This window comes from Mastigoproctus giganteus, chromosome 8, assembly GCF_048544385.1.
Source record: "Mastigoproctus giganteus isolate SK-2022 chromosome 8, ASM4854438v1, whole genome shotgun sequence".
Lineage (NCBI taxonomy): Eukaryota > Metazoa > Arthropoda > Arachnida > Uropygi > Thelyphonidae > Mastigoproctus > Mastigoproctus giganteus.
This window is the reverse complement of record NC_143582.1, coordinates 148,297,482-148,315,808: the sequence shown is the minus strand read 5'-3', so window position 1 is coordinate 148,315,808 and position 18,327 is coordinate 148,297,482. Positions and strand designations below refer to the sequence as shown.

General features: G+C 38.4%; 1 protein-coding gene across 2 annotated transcripts in view; it reads left to right on the top strand.

The window, feature by feature from the left end:
- LOC150081910 (UBX domain-containing protein 1) overlaps positions 1-18,327 on the top strand; it is a 231,312-nt gene that overhangs the window by 160,180 nt on the left and 52,805 nt on the right. For both annotated transcript variants that reach the window (XM_090379816.1, XM_090379815.1), the window contains one exon: positions 857-976. In XM_090379816.1, the coding sequence (XP_090235942.1) occupies positions 857-976 (120 nt within the window). The remainder of the gene's footprint in view (positions 1-856; positions 977-18,327) is intronic.

Genomic DNA, 18,327 nt, shown 5'->3' with positions numbered 1-18,327 from the left:
AAAGGTGATTACATGAGTGTATTGGGTAATTACAATCCCGAAAGTTTAACTTCTGTGGAATTATGGAATTAATGATAAAACAAGTTCATGATTACATGATTCTTTATTTTGTTCTTCATTCACCAAGTTCTTTCTTAACCGAAATCTATACATAATGCTGACGTACGTATATTTTACTGGTCACATGTTGCAGTATTTTGTAGATTGTTTTAACTTAGAATAAAAGTTAATAATTTTTCAAGCAGTAGTAACATTCATTAACCTTTACCCAAGAAGTGACCAACTTCTATAGTACACATCTTAGTGTGCATCTGTATGAAATCAGAGTTGTCTACAGAGGCAAGTGAATTGCAAAACAATGTTCAAGCAATATTATGTACACACACAATTTTTATAATTATCTAACATATAATAGTGGCAAAAAATTAACTGCTTCGCAAAATTTCTATATTATTAAGCACATGTTCAATACAAGAAGTGGCAGAAGAAGTACAAAGTATTACATGAGAAATGGCAGGTTACTAAGTGGTAGCCAGTGCAGCCATGACTCTTCATTTGCAATCGGATAAGAAATGATGAAAAAGTCATCCTGTTCAAAGTAAGTGGTTGTGCATAAAAAGAAAGTGAACAGAAGAACAGTATGGATGTGATTTTTGTAAGTAGCATGTGCAAATACATGATAATCACCTAACATTACATTAAAGAAAAATTCAGAATTATACAGTGTGATTTAGTATTAATGGAAACTCATTTTGAATGAATATCTTTTAGTTACTGATCTAAGTGATCTGAATTTTTTTCATTTATAAAACAGAAATTTAATGGCTACCCCTTTTTTCCACTTCTCCTTTGATAGATTGGAAGAGAGAATAAAGCAGAGGAGAGCAGAACGTGAAGAACATGAAAAAAAGGAAGCCATTGAGAGGGAAAAAAGTAGGAGGAGGACTGGTTACGAACTGGCTATTGCAAGACAGAAGTAGGATGGCTTTTGTATTGCATTTTGTAAATGATATTAATTTTTATAAGCACATTTTAATTAGAATTACTTCTCTGATTAGTTCATTATAATATTTTTTGCATAGAACATTTAGTGACTAAATGTCAAACAAGTGATATTGACTAATGACACATACTGACCAGCATCTAATGAAACATTTCATTATTTATATCATTTATCATGTAAAGTTTCAACAAAGTTTTTTGTTTTTTCTGTCATTTTCCCTGACATTATGCGAAAAACATGTTTTTAATGCATTGTTAGGAAAAATGATAAAATTAATATTCATCATTTTCCCTTTTTGAGCGGTTTAATTTTTCTTATCATTCAGTTTCTTATTTATACTTACAAATAGAAGTACAATTGAAGCATTAAAATAATGTAGATGTCAATATTTTATAACGGGAGAAAACAAGTATTGCCATTTCCAATTTTGAAAGCAATTCTCAAATGAAACACTAATTGTTTATTTTGCATATACAACAAATAAATTAAATAAAATATCAAATGGAGAGCCATGTCGAGGAATGCATTTATATTTCAGTCCGTAATGCTATTTGTTTGTAAATAAGCAGAGATAATATATCATGCTGAAAGTAATTTGAACTGGTAGTTATTGACTGTGCCATTGAAGTTATAAAATTAATAAATGGTCATCTTAATGATGACCATTTACGGAGGTTTTTGTACGCACTCTTGCAATCAAATGTCAGATCAGTATAACATTTATAAAATGTTGGCTAGCATTAGTAGAGGCATATGATGCAAGAAAGCAAGCTTATTTGGCATCAGCCAAAAAAAAAAAAAATCCTTCATGTTTCACCCATCCATTCACTCCAAAAGTTTGTCTAGTTCAGACTTGAATTTATTTAAGCTGCCAACTTCCACGACAGATGGAAGTTTGTTCCAGTAATCAACCACCTGCTGGCTAAATGCAAATTTCCACACATCTATTCTGCAACCGTCTTTCCTCAATTTGAATTTATGCCCCCTCAGGTGTGGAATCTGAGCAAGAGTGAGAATCTCCAGCAGTGAGCTTGCTCAAACCATTCAAGGCTGTTATACACCTCAATCAGATCACCTCACAGGGGTCTAGTCTCTAGATGCTGCAATTTGCAGAAGTTAAGCATTAAAATTTATGTTTCAGGTCTGTAATGCTATTTGTTTGTAAATAAACAGGGATGATATATCATGCTGAAAGTAATTTGAATTGATATCTGGCATCTCCGTAGCCAGGTGGGAAGGAGCAGCAGTGCATAGTACACGCTTCTTGATTAGACCGGGGTTCGAGCCCGTCACCACCAAATACGGAGGATGCGGAAAGGTCAGGGAATGACCACCGCATATCCCGGAGCAATATGGCCTTAGTTGCTAATGCTCCTAAAAACCAAATAATAACAAACTGATATCTTCGTGACATCAACCCTTTGTTCCACTCACTAATCTCATTGCCCTTCTCTGTAATCATCCTAGTAGGTTAATATCTTTCCTAAAATGAAGTCTCCAGACCTGTATGCAGTACTCAAGGTGTGGCCTGACCATTGCCTTATACAAGGGGGTAATCACCTCCTTATCCCTGCTAAAAAAATTCTTATATGTCATTGACAAGACCCCATACTCTTGCAGCCTGTCTGCACTGCCCTGATTGTAGTACCACACAGTTGGTATATTACTCTGAGGTTACTGCTACTCATATGTAGTACTTTGCATTTGTCAATGTTAAACTTCAGTTGCCACCTCTCAGCCCATCTGCTCAACTTTTCTAGATCCTGTTGCAGTAGTGTACTGTCCTTACTGTTATTAACAACCCTACTAACCATTGTATCATCTGCAAACTTGGACATTAAGCTGTCGTTGTTGTTATTTGGTTTTTAGGAGCATTAGCAACTAAGGCCATTTTGCTCCGTGGATATACGGTGGTCATTCCCTGACCTTTCCGCATCCTCCGTATTTGGTGGTCACGGGCTCAAACCCCGGTCTAATCAAGAAGCATGTGCTATGCACTGCCACTCCTGCCCACCTGGCTACGGAGGCACCTGGACATTAAGCCTGATATACCTTCATCAATACAATGATAAGTACAGAAAACAACAATGGTTCCAAAACGGACCCCTGGGGAATCCCACTAATAACATTAGTCCTTGGAGAGAGCAGTGTCCATTGATTACCACACTGTCTTCTCCCACTTAACCATCCTTTTATCCATTGTAGTAATTTGCCCTTAAAGCCATACTGCTCCAACTTGTACAGTAGTCTTCCATATGCAACATCATCTAAAGCTTTCCTAAAATCCAAGTATATGATATTAAAATTATTTTTGCATCCAGTTCCTTTGTGACCACATCATAGTATCCAGTTAAATTGGTCAGGCAAGACTTCACCTTAACAAACTAGTGCTGTCTGAATTATAACTGCAGTCTTGTCTAGATGAGCCTGCAAAGCTTCTTTAACCAGTGAATCCATGATTTTCCCTGGAACAGAAGTTAAACTAACAGGTCTGTAATTACTCGTGTCACTCTTCATCCCCCCCTCTTGCGTGAATTTGGGGAAACATTTGCATATCTTCAGTCTGTGGGGACCTCTTTTGAGGCCAAGAACTCCCTCATAGTCATGGCTAAGGGTCTACTTACTTCATTTGCTGCCTCCTTTAATATAACTGGATAGATCCTATTCACCTGCAGTGCTTTTCTTTTGTTCAACTTCAACAATTTCTCCTTCACTTTGCTCTCAGTTATTACAAAATCTTTTAGCTCCCTGTCAGAGTTTGATAAAACTTTTGGCATTCCCCTCTCTGAATAACTGTTCGTGTGTGAATGTAGATGCAAAATACTCATTCAGTTTGTCAGCTACCGAGCAGAATCATCACCAATCGAAACATTGATATCAAGTGGATCAGTCTGATTCATCCCCTCTTTTCTAGATTTTGTATAAGTAAAGAAGTCTTTACTGTTTTTCTTTACATTCTTTGACAAAGATTTCTCCTAATCTGCCTTTTCTTGCCTAACCTCCTTTGTCACTTCATTACAGACTATTGTATATCCACCATATGCATCTGCGAGTCCTGATAATTTATATGCATCATCCCATGCATTTTTCTTCTCTGCCATGAGTCTGATTAGTTCATCTGACATTGATTTAGGCCTAAACCTTGAACAGTATTTCTTAGTTGGTATGAAAAGCTTAGTAGCTTCGAAGATTAATTCATTGAATGCTTGCCATTTAGAATTTGCTGTTGGTAAATCATCAGTTTATCTCACTGTATAGAATTTAAAAAGGTAACATCATCACTTGGTCTCACTGTACAGAATTTAAAAACTGTCTGAGGCCACTGTAGTCACCTTTACGAAAGCAAAACCCTTCCTTTTACCCCCGATGGTAGTTACGTCTTTGAGTAAATCCCACATCAGTACACTGTGATCAGTGCCACCTAGTTTGTCCTTTACCTGTAAATTCTTAATGCATGAATAATCACTGCTGATAATGAGATCAAATTTGTTACTCCCTCTGGTTGCCTCTCGAACATGTTGCTGTAGAAAAGAATCGTGCAATAAATCCACAAAAGTCGTGCTAGTGTGTGAGTGACCAATTGAAAAGTTCCATTCTATATCTGGGAACTTTAAAATCCCCCATTGTAAGACAATCTGATTTACTGGCTCACTGTATTTCTCTGTAGAATTGTTCATTCTTCTCATCAGAGTCATTAGGTCTATAACACACTCCTACTCTCAACTTTGCTTTTGCAGTGCTTATGTCACAGCAAACTGACTCAACACTGCAGTGTCCACCCATGTCTACTCGATGTACTTCCTTAGATTTTGTGTTTCTTAACTAACAGCATGACCCCCTCCTCCTTGTCTATCCTTTCTGTACACGTACTACCCAAATTCCAATTCTGCATTGCTTATCTATGTGTGACATTACATTTCTGATATCTCAACAATATTCACCTTTGATGTCTTCACCTCAAATTCATCAAATTTATTTACTATACTTCTAGCATTGGTGTACATGCAAGTATACATAAACCTTTTCTTACTCTTTGTTACCCATGATCATCCCAGCAGTCCTCGAAATCCCCAGCACCTTATTTTCCAGGCTGCTGCTCATTCCAATAGAAGCACTGCAAGAATCACTTTCACCTCTGCCTGTGGCTACTGTTAATCTATTAGTCTGTGAATCCCCCCCCAAGCTAGAAGTTTTCTGACCCGCCTAACACTGTTTCAATAGCATCAGCAAATATTCTTGCACCCTTTCTATTTAAGTGTATCCCATCCCTGTAGAAACAATCTCTCCTGTTAACAAGCACAGACCACGCTGAGAAAAATTCTACCCCACGACCCTTGCACAATCTCTCCATAGTTGAATTGATTGACAAATCTCTCATCATATTGTGTCTGGGCAGAATTGCAGACAGTTTCAAATTAATTCTAATTTGCAACTTTCTTACATTGACCTGTACTTGTTAAGCAAGTCCAGAGATCTACTTTTAATGTCATTAGTGCCAACATGTGCAACAATATCACTCTTTGTGTCCTTAAAAGGTTACATCTGCTCTATAACATTATCAACTTTTTTAAGTACAAAAGTATTCTTTTGTACTTAAAAATTTTCATTTTGTTGTTTTGTTTTTTATCAGTATATTACTTATTGGAATGGTCAAAGGACTAGAAACTCATTTTATGTAGAGCATATTTCTAAACTTATGCAGCACAAATTCTTGAATGTATTCTAGCATCAAAAATAAGGAAAACATACAAACAAAAGTCATATAAACCATTGTCTGAAAATGTTTTATTTTCAAGTTTTTATTAAATTAAACTGAAAAAAAAGCATACAAACATAACTCTTAATATTTAAGCTTTGTACTGATTTTATCTTAATTCTATGAAGTGATAAACTATTGATGGTAGTTTTTCAAGCTGTCACTGAACGAGTACCAGAATGAGCTGCACAGTTTTAAACTTAGAGGATATATCTAACCCCAGGGGCTCACATCTGGTGAGTATGGGCTAGGCACACCCAGGGTCCTGAGCTGGATATTATCATTCTTCTCTTTCTTGGTGATTCCCTACACTACTTTTGTCTCTCTCTCTCTCTCTCTCTCTCTCTCTCTCTCTCTCTCTCTCTCTCTCTCTCTCTCTCTCTCTCTCTCTCTCTCTCAGGGTAACTTGGGAATTTTTTTTTTTTGTGGCTGGTGCAGTGTAAGCCTCAGGCTTCTTTGCATCATATAGATAATAATAATAATAACACTTAAGTGTTCTGTATATGGCAATGAGTAACACAATGTAAAGGATTGGGGCCAATGGTTGCAAATAATAATTTCTTGTGTAATACATAAAAAATAAGACATTTTTGGACAGATGATTATATGACTCCCCCCCCCCCCTATTTTGTACCCTAGAATACATCTTATATATTATATCTTTTTAGTTTTGCCATTTAGATTCCTTAGGAGTTGTTGATAATTTTAGTTTTTTTGTATTAACTTCAAATGCTTTTACAGGTAAGTTAGGTTGCTCTCACAAAGTGAAAATGTTTTAGAAAATGAAATTAATTTTGGAAAAGTCAAGTTTTGTTAGTTATTTTGTAAAAATGGTGATGATTATACTACAATCTGTCCCCAGCATACATAAGAATGACTAATAAAATGTGCTACTGTATCCCTGATATGCCAAAATTACAAAAACCACATAATATCCTCAGAAGAATGAAGTAAAATAGTTATATACCATAGCAATTAAAAACTTTATCTGGGGGACAGCAGTGAATGGTATCGCTTTCACTTATTCTCTTAGGTGGCATCATGATTACAGTCAGAATGAAATTTTCTTTAAAGAACTTCACAGTGCTAAGTTACAAGAGATGCTGTCACACCTTACTACATGCAAATGAAGCACACACAACACGATGATGGTTTTGATGCAAAGTCATTGAAAATGGTTGGACAATGTGAATTTCAACTTCACCACATAACCTGATGTCTAACAAATATTAAATACAAAATGCAAACAAAAGCTCCCACTTTGCTCTCAAACAAAACTGAACTGATTCTACAGTCCAGAAAGAAAGAAAGGACAGGATATAGAGACGAAGGCCTAAGTGTAATCCTCCGAAGAAATAGCCGAAGGGACACAGTCCATGTGGTTTGAACGTTGTGTGCGGGGGTGGTTTCTCTGAAGTGCTTCGATGTAGTTCACCTGTCTCAAACACGTTGAATTTTTAAAGCAGAAAATGAAATGTTAACTCTAGTTATTTATCTAGATTCTAGTTATGCTGCATGTTATTATCCAACATACGAGGATGGTTCAATAAAGAATCGCCCTGACCTAGCTGCAGAGGTGCTAGCCTGTTGATTCTTTGCATAGGTTTTAGTCCTTCGTAGCCTCCGTGCAGATTTACACATTTTTCCATCAATGGATGAGGCTACGGATACCGTTTTCGTGGAAGTGGTGAGGTGGGTCTTTGAACTATGACTCTGTTGCAGATGTGAGTGTCTCGTTGTCGGGGAAGTGGGTTCCCTGAAGAAATGATTTAAGGGAAGGAAACAAGAAGTCCGATGGCGCAAGATCGGGTGAGTAGGCTGGATGGGGCAGTATATCATATCCACAAGTGGCCACTTGTGTTGTTGCAATTTCAGAATTGTGAACTGGGGCATTGTCTTGAAGCATTCTCACACCTTTGGACAGCATGCCTCGCCTACATGTTTTGATTTTCTCCGTAATTTTGTGAGTAAGTTGGCATACTGGCCACCTGTAATTGTTCTACCTTTCGGCAGGTAATCAGTCATTATTATGCCTTTCTCATCCCAAAACACTGTCAGCAAGACCTTTCCTGCTGAAGCTTGGACCCTTGCCTTCTTGGGGGGGGTGGGGAACCATGATGTCGCCATTCCATGGACTACTTTTTAATTTCAGGGTCGAAACGGTGTATCCAACTTTCATCCTGACTGATTAGACGAGAGAAAAGGTCTTCCTCATTTTTTTGGCACAGGGCTAGCAACTCTTGTGATTTTTGTTGTCGATCAGCCTTCTGGAAACCAGTCAATAATCGGGGAATCCATCTTGCACTCAATTTCTGTAAATGGAGTTTGTCATGAAGGACTGTTTGAACAGAGCCCACACTAATCTTCACCTCCTGGGACAATTCACGCACAGATATCCAGTGATCTTCCATGATTAATGACTCCACTTTTCTGATCGTGCTGTCATTAATGGCTGAATGGGGACGACCTGGAATGGGCTCAGATTCTACCGATGTCCGACCACACATAAACTGTCTATTCCAGTGCTTCACAATGCTATGGAATGGGGCTTCATCCTTATATACAGCAGTCATCTCCTCATGGATTTCTTTCGGAGATCGCCTTCAAGAACAGATACCGGATCACAGCTCTGGCTTTAACTTTGTCCATGATGCTACTTCGTCACACATTCAGTTCTGTAAGAGAAAAACAAATTAAGGCACAGGGCTGAAATTTTACACCTTTAGTACAGAGATGTAGGATTGCTACACACAAAATATCATAACTCTGCGATACGTGGAAGTAGGTGAGGGTGATTCTTTATTGAACCACCCTTGTAGTTTGTATGGGAACAAAAATAAAAATTTATACTTATTGTTCTTTCATTTGACTTCGCTCTTAAAAATTATACAGCAAGTATATTTACGATTTTACCAAAAAATTTACATAAGTCAAAAGTTACATAACTCGGAGACTAACTGTAAATAGGTATTTTTATACTGATTAATATTTTCTGTCCATGGAGTAAGTTATTAATTTTTTAAAAGACAGAAAGAAGTTGTTTTTTTTTTTAACAAACGATGACTCAGTGAGAAGGTGCATCCAGATTTCATGGTTGGTAGACTTCAGTTAAGGGTAATACCGAATAGGATTTCTGAAAAAGTATTCTATATGCAAGAATATTTGCTGATGCTATTGAGGCAGAATTAGATGGGTCAGAAAACAGCTAGCTTGGGGGGGATAAAGTAAAGTGTGTTTAGTGTCAAGTGGCACCAGGGGTTTTTCCCCCATCTCTGCGTTGCTTGCATTGTGATGGGTATGCCAGTTTACTGGAAATGCCAGAGATTCAAAAGTATATGGATATTGTATATGTGTAGTGTCGTGTACTGTTGTTCATCTGGTCATTTAGCCGCTGGACCCCGACTGAGGCCCAACATTGCCCCACTTTCGTCCTGTGGAGGCAGACCAGGAAACACCAGTAGACTAAGATTTACTCTTGCAGGTCCTGCCACCTAATTTCCTGAGATTTCAGTGGCTAGGACCTTAAAAAAAGAAAAAAAAAAAAAAAATATATATATATATATATATCCTTTATGCACTCGTGTGGAAGGGAGGGGCTAGGAATGAGAGGCCGAAAGTAGTGAGCTTGGGGGGGGGGATACACGGACTAATAGATTAACAATAGCCGCTGGCAGAGGTGAAAGTGATTCTTGCACTGCTTGTATTGAAATGCAATTGAGCAGCAGCCAGGAAAGCAAGGCAATGGGGATTTTCAGGACTGCTGGGAGTCATAGTGGAACAAGTAAATACATGGGCTATGTTAGGATAACTAAGAGTACATGCACCTATTTCTACTCTTAGGGTAACTAAGAGTAGAAACAGACGCATGTATACTTGTGTGTACACCAATGCTATGGGTATAGCTAATAAATTTTATGAGCTTGAAGTGCTAGTCAAGACATCAAAGGCAAATATTGTTGAGATATCAGAGTCATGGTGTCACACAGACATAAGCAGTGCAGAATTGGAATTTGGGGAGTATAATGTGTACATAAAGGATAGACAGGAGGGGAGGAGGGGTTATGCTGTTAGTTAAGAAACATAAAATCTAAGGAAGTGCATCCAATTGATGTTGGTGGACAATGCAATGTTGAGTCTGTTTTGTGTGAAATAAGCACTGGGAAAGGAAAAATTAGATTAGGTGTGTGTTATAAGCCTAATGAATCAGATGACTATAATGAGCAGTCGTGCAGAGAAATAGAGTGGGCCAGTAAATCAGAGTGTCTTATAATGGGGGATTTTAATTTTCTAGAGATTGACTGGAATTTGTGGGTTGATCACTCACACTAGCAAGGCTTTTGTGGATCTGTTGGATGATTGTTTTCTACAGCAGTATGTTCGTGAGGTAACTAGAGGGAGTAATACTCTTGATCTGATTATCAGTAGTGATTCTTCATGCATTAAGAATCTGCAGATAAAGGAAGCACTAGGTAGCAGTGATCACAGTGTGCTAAAGTGGGATTTACTCAAAGAGGTAACTACCATCAGGGGTAAAGGGGACAGTTTTTGCTTTCGTAAAGGTGACTATGGTGGTCTGAAACAGTATTTAAATTCTATACAGAGGGTCTAACTGATGATGTTAACAACAGCAAATTCAAAATGGGAAGCATTCAAAGAAATTATCTTGGAAACTACTAGGATTTTCATACCAACTAAGAAATATTGTTCTAGATTTAGGCCTAAATGGATGTCACACGAACTAATTAGACATGTAGCAGAGAAGAAAAATCATGGGATACATATAAATTAACAGGCGACACAGAAGCCTGTAATAGATATAAGCTGGTTTGTAACCAAGTCACAAAGGAGGTTAGACAGGTAAAGGCAGATTACGAGAAATCTTTGGCAAAGGATGCAAAGAAAAACAGCAAAGAGTTCTTTACTTGTGTAAACTCTAGAAGGAAGGGATGAATCAGATTGGTCCATTTGATATCGATGGTTCAACTGTTGATGATCCTGCTTAGGTAGCTAACAAATTAAATGAATGTTTTGCATCCACATTCACACATGAGGAGTTATTCAGGGAGGGGAATGCCAGAGGTGTATTAAACTCTGGCAGTAAGCTAGATAATCTTATAATAACTGAGAGTAAAGTGGAGGAGAAATTTTTGAAGATAAACATAAGAAAGGCAGCAAAGGAAATAAGCAAACTCTTAGCCATAATTATGACAGCTTCCTTGGACTCGTGGGAGGTACCTATGGACTGGGAAATGTGCAAATGTGACCCCAATCCACAAAGGAGGATCAAAGGGAGATGCAGGTAATTACTGACCTGTTAGTTTAACCTCTGTTCCAGGGAAATCAATGGCGGCAATCGAAGCATTGCAGGACCATCTAGACAAGACTTCAGTTATGCCGACCGGGCTAGCCGGGTGGGTAAAGTACCTGCCTAGCAACCCAAAGGTCGCGGGTTTGAATCCCGCCTTGGGCTTGGATCAGAGTCTGCAAAAACCTTGGGAGGTGCATTATGGCCACAGATGCCGATGCGCCAACAACTACCAAAAAAAAAAAAAAAAAAAAAACTTCAGTTATAGCTCGGACATAGCATGGGTTAGTTAAGGAAAAGTGTTGTCTGACAAGTTTGATTGGATATTAAGACGTTGTTACAAAGGAACTGGTTTCAAAAAATAATTTTGATATCATTTATTTGAATTTCAGAAAAGCTTTTGACACTGTTTTGCATGGAAAACTACTGTACAAAATGGAGCAGTATGGTGTTAAGGATAAGTTGCTACAATGGATAAAAGGGTGATTGAGTGGGAGAAGATAGAGTGGTAATCAATGGACTCTGCTCTTTGTGGACTAATGTTATTAGTGGATTCTCCCAGCGTTCAGTGTTGGGCCCACTGTTGTTTTGTATATTTATCAATGATATTGATGAAGGTATATCAGGCTTAATGTCGAAGTTTGCAGATTATATAAAGGCTGGTTGTAGAAACAGGATGTAGAAAATTTGGGCAGATGAGCTGAAAAGTGGAAACTGAAGTTTAACATTGACAAATGCAAAGTACTGCCTATGGGTAGAAGTAACCCCAGACAAACATACCAACTGTATGGTACTACACTTAGGATGGTAGAAAATGAAAAAGATCTGGGAGTAATTGTGCAGTCAGATGTGAAGTTTTCTGAGCAGTGCTGACTAACTGCCAGAGCAGGTCATGGGGTATTGTCAATGATATACAGGCATTTTGATAGTAGGGAAAAGGAGGTGATTATCCCTTTGTATAACGATGGTCATGCCATGCCATTAATGCTGTGTACAGGTCTGGAGGCCTCATTTTAGGAAGCGTGTACAGAGGAGGGCAACAAGATTTGTGGGTGGAACAAAAGGGGTCCTCTTACCTCTGCAAATTGCAGCAGTAAGGAGACTAGGCACCTGCAAGGTGATCTGATTGAGGTGTATAAGGCCTTGAATGGTTTGAGCACGCTGAATTCTGATGGGATTCTTCCGCTTGCTCAGATTACGAACCTGAGGGGGCATAAATTCAAATTAAGGAAAGACAGTTGCAGAATAGATGAGCAGAAATTTGCCTTTATCCAGTGGAACAACCCTCCATCTGTTAATGGGGAAGTTTGTAACTTAAATAAATTCAAGGAAGGAGGAACTGGACAAACGTTTAGAGGAAATGGATGTGTGAAATTGGTGGTTTTTTTTTTTTGGCTAATTTTACATAAGCTCATATGCTTGCGCTTTCTTGCATCACATGCCTCCATGTTAATGATTAAACTTCACACCAGCCAGAAGATAAATAAATTTTCAATACTGTAACTAAAACACTTTATTTAGAATAAAATAAATAGAGAATAGATATATATTTACAATAAAAATAAAATAACACTGATAAAATATACTAAAAACCTAGAAATTAAAAGCGATAAAATTTGCAGTAGCTTTCGGAGGCAGCAGTCTCCTTCCTCAGCAGCATATGTCTATTGTGCGGCACATCCTTAAATAACAGATCCACGTCACATGGTTCGACTGTTGGAATTTTCCATTTGCGCACCGGAAATGGCTCAGGAACGCGCTAGTTGAAACCTTTCATCACGTCCAAGAACGACGGTTTCCAGGAGGGGGTGTAGATGTACACCCCTATCCCTATTAATATTATTGCTGCCCCAGTACATAAGCTCTCAAGCCATTTACAGTCCCAGAACCCCTGTGCATGATCTGTGATGACGGCATCCTCTGGGGAAATTCGGTGTTGTTTCTCCCAGAAATGTTCTTCATTAACATGAAATTCATGTTAATGAAGTTTAATCATTAACATGAATTGTCCTAGCCTTGTAGGTCTATTTACAGACATGCCTCCATTACTACTACTACTCCTGATTCTCAGTGGGCACCACCAGACGGCATTGTTTCAAAGTTTGTTGGCCTATCATTGGTGAGTGGGCAGGTACCCTGGTGTTGCAATCACGCCAACCCAGTTGTGAAGTGATTCCACAATTGAGAGATGCCAAAAGATGTGCAGAATAAAACTGTAATAAAAATATAAATGCTCAAGGCATAATAGGATATGAGCTTGAATTTACTATAAAATTTCGGTATAATAAAGTATGAGATACAATTAAATCGATGCCTTTACACTACGAATGTAGTTTATTTTTGTGAGTTGACTATGGTATATTTACACTGATATTTTATAGTTAATTCACGCTCATATCCTATTATGCTTTCTGCATTTATATTTTTAATATTATTATTCTACACATTTTTTGCCATCTCTCATATTGCGAAATCACTTCATAACTGGGTTGGCATGATTGCTTGACACCTCCCCTCCCCACAATAGGCCAACAAGCCTTGAAGCGGTCTGGGTAGTGGTGCCCACTGAGAATAAGTAACAATAGTCTTTTCTATTAGTCAAACATTACTTAACAGAGGTAGAACAATACATGGTAACTTGTGATGGTAGTCAGAATACAAGATAAATTAAATCATTTCCTTTATGCTGTGAATGTAGTTTCTTTTTATGAGCTAACTATGGCGTATTTATACTGATATTTTATAGTTAATTGATTGGGAAAACAAGTAAAAATTATAACAGGTATACAGCAATATGAATGTGTGCAATAAATTAAAATAATTTTATGTAATCAGATATGCAGTGTGAAAGAATGACATCATGTAGGGGTAGTAACAAGTGAAAAAAATAGGCACTCTCAGCTACCTATATGTTGTTTTGTATAGTAGTAGGAAAGTAATGTAGATACAGTGACATCTATATGGAGGAGACAAAATAATGGAAACACCTCTGATAAGTTACAGGTATGCACTTATATGGTATTGGGCCACCCTTTGATTTTAAACAGCTTGTATTTTATGTGGAATAGATTCAAATATATCTTGAACTGTTTTAAGAGGCATACTGGATCATTCTGCATAATTTCAAGCTTTGTGAGTGAAGAAGGTGGTGGGAATCTGCTTCTCACCTTCCTCTCCAAATATGTCCACAGTGGCTTAATGTTTAAATATAGTGATTGTGTAGGCCATGGGAGATGCTTAGCCTCAGTTTCCTGCACCTCAAACCAAGATTGGACTCATCTGGCTGTGTATTGGAGCATTATCATCTTGAAACCTGACATGGTTTGTGGGAAATAATGTTTGCATCATTGGATGAAATTGGTCACTCAGAATATCAAAGTAATCAGTGGAAGTAATTCACCCATTCAGGATGATGATAGGACCTAAAGAATACCAAGATACTGCTGCCCAAACCATTGTGGATCCTCTCCATATTTGATGGTTGGTACAAGACAGGAAGATGTTGCACTTTAGTGTTTGCCAAAACTAAAATCCACCTGACATCGGAAAAAGTGTGGATGATGATTCATATGAAAATACGACATGTTTCCAATCATTAAGTGTCCAGTTTTTGTGCTCCTTACCAATTTCATCGTCTTTGTAGCATTACCAACAGTAACAAGTGGTTTTGCAATAGCTGCTCTGCCATAAATTTCAGCTCTAGGAAGTTCTTTCTTGTTTTAATATAAACTTTATTCCTTAGACTCGCATTAATTTTTGCAGTTATTTTTGAGGCGTAGTTTTGTTTTCGGAGTGCAGCAGTCTTTTTCAGTGTCTGGCAGTCTCCTCCAGTCAGCTTCAATTTTCTGCCATAATTAGGTCATTTAGATATTGTTTTTCCATACTTCGTGAATGCAGGCATCACTTTTGATACAGTTGCTCTGGATATTTTAAGAAATCAGCAGTTTCAGTTACTGATATCCTTTCTAAATTATGTACCAATAATTTGACCTCTTCAGACAGGTCAGTGATTTTCTTCATGTAACTTTTTATATTGCCTCTAAATAAATATCAAATTTTATCATCTTTCCTCCACAGTACTACCTACAATAAACCAAAAAAAAATCATTGCATGTTTTCATAAATATGTCATATAGCCATTACAAAAACTGTCAATTTCATATCAGGTGTTTCCATTATTTTGTCCACACACCTTGTATGTCCACATGCAGGTACCTACTGACAAATAGTAATAGTAATAGTGATAAGTAATAGTATTCACCATTAGTGTGAGGAAGCCACAGGCTTTTGCTGCCCTGAAAAAAAAAAAAAAAAAAAAAACACCCAGCTTCTCTCATTATATGCTTCTCTCTCCTCACACATCCAATAGTCCCTTGAACTTATTCAGCCTCAACTGCCTGTGAGGGCAACTTGTTCCAGCAGTCAATGACTCACTGGCTAAAAGAAAGCTTCCTACAATCTGATATAAACCTCAGCCCTTGTAATTTGAATTTATAACCTCTGAAATTCTGGAATTATTTATAACTGTGAAAATTTCCACGTCCATTCATTTTACTGATCCCTCTCAGAACCTTATAAACCTCAATCAGGTCACCTCTGAGGTGCCTGATTGCCAAGCTCTGTAGCCCGCATAATCAGTCTTTCCTCATACAGTCTTCCTTTTGCTGATCTCACCTTTCAAGTTGCCTGTCTTTGGACCCTTTTATGCCTTTTTTCAGATGAAGTATTCCAAATCTGGTCTCCATACCTGAACACAGCACACCAAATGTGTTCCCACAATTGCCTTATACGATGGGATTATGAAGTCATAATCCCATCCCATCCACAGGATAATTTGATAAATCATTGACAGGACACCATCAGCCATACCTGGGCACCTGCCTACACTTCCCAGAAAACAAACCCCATACTAACCTGTCTCACTCAGAAAACACAGCACTCCAAATGCAGTCCCACAACTGCCCTTTACAGCAGGATTATGATTTTCTCATCTCCACAGGATAATGTTCAATAAATCATTGACAGGACACCATGGGCTCCCCCAGCCACCTGCCTACACCGCTCAGAAAACCCCATGCCCACCCACACCATAAATCCCAGATCCCTTTTCTCCTCCACTACTTTTTAATTTAACCTCACCAAGTGCATAATTTATTTGGGAGTTGCTATACCCTAAGACCTTACATTTAGCAGCACTAAAACATAGCTACCACATCTCTGACCATCTTTGAAGTCTGTTGAAGTCATTCTGAAGGAGTGCTGCTTGGCACTGTTCATTAACGAATCTACCAATCTTTATGTCATGTGCAAATTTTGACATCACGCCTTCTCTTCCTTTCTTGATGTGATTTATGAAAATGAGAAACAACAGTGGTCCAAGAACCGATCCTTAAGGGACCACTCTCCTGACATTACACCAATCTGAAGAATATCCATTAAACACAACCTCGTGGCCTTCTCCCTTGCAGCTACCCAGCAATCCATCTTAGAATCTTACGAGTAATCCCATCCTGTTCAGACTTATATAGTAACCTCTCGTGAGGGACCGAGTCAAATGCCTTGAAAAAATCGTACGGTAAAATCACTTTGCTTAAGTTACAGAGCAATAAAAAGCAATGAAGCCTATAATAGGTACAAGTTGATATGGAATAATACCACAAATAGGAGGCACAATATGGCCTTAGCAGCCCTTGTGCCATTAAACAACAACCACAAATAGGGTCAGGAGGGCCAAGGCGCTTCGTATGAGAAAGCAATGGCTAAGAGAGCAAAGAATGGGGATAAGGAATTTTTCATGGTAGTAGTAATAGAGACATGTGATGCAAGAAAGCAAGCATATGAGCTTATGTAGCATCAGCCAAAAAAAAAAAAAAAAATCCCAATTTCACACAACCATTCCCTCTAAAGGTTTCTCCAGTTCCTCCTTGAATTTATTTAAGCTATCAACTCTCACGACAGATGGCAGTTTGCTCCAGCAATTAACCACCCGTTGGCTAAAGGCAAATTTCCACATATCTATTCGACAACTGGTTTTCCTCAATTTGAATTTATGTCCCCTCAGGTTCATAATCTGAGCAAACGGAAGAATCCCATCAGAATTCAGTGTGCTCAACCCATTCAAGGCCTTATACACCTCAATCAGATCACTGCAATTTGCCGCTGCAATTTGCAGAACTTAAGCCTTTCTTCGTAAGAGGACCCCCCCCCCCCTTTGTTCCACTCACAAATCTTGTTGCCCTTCTCCCAAGCAACTCTACATCCTTCCAAAAATGAGGCCTCCAGACCTGTACTCAGTACTCAAGGCATGGCCTTGAGTGCCTTGATAATCACTTCTTTTTCCACTGACTAGGCTAGCCAGGTGGGTAAAGTGCCTGCCTGGCAACCCAAAGGTCACAGGTTCGAATTCCACCTCAGGCTTGGATAGGGTCAGGAGGGCCAAGATGCAAAGACTTTGGTGGGAGGTGCATTATGGTCACAGAAGCCGATGCGCCAACAACTAACAAAAAAAAAATTTTAGGAGAATTAGCAACTAAGCCCATATTGCTCCGTATTTGGTGGTCATGGGCTTGAACCTCGGTCTAATCAAGAAGCGTGTGCTATGCACTGCTGCTCCTGCCCATCTGGCTGCTGAGGCACTGTAAAATTCCTGTATATCATTGACAATACCCCATGACCTGCTCTGGCAGCCTGGCTGCATTGCTCAGAAAACTTCATATCTGACTGCACAATCACTCCCAGGTCTTTTTCATTTTCTACCTACCGTAAGGGTAATACTGCACAGTTGGTACATTCCTCTGGGGTTACTTCTACTCATATGTAGTACTTTGCATTTGTCAATGTTAACAGTTGCCACTTCTCAGCCCATCTGCCCAAATTTTCTACATCCTGTTGCAGCATCACAGTGCCAATACTGTCATTAACAACTCTGCCAACCTTTGTATCATCTGCAAACTTCGACACTAAGCCTGATATCAGTATCATTGATAAATACACAAAACAGCAGTGGGCCAAACACCAAACCCTGTGGGACTCCACTAATAACATTAGTCCATGAAGAGCAGCATCCATTGATTACCATTCTGCCTTCTCCCACTCAACCACTCTTTTATCCATTGTAGCAACTTAAACTTAACACCGTACTGCTCCAATTTGTACAGCAATCTTCCATGCACAACACTGTCAAAAGCTTTTCTGAAATTCAAATATATGATATCAAAGTTATTTTTTGCATTCAGTTTCTTTATAACCACGTCATAGTATCCA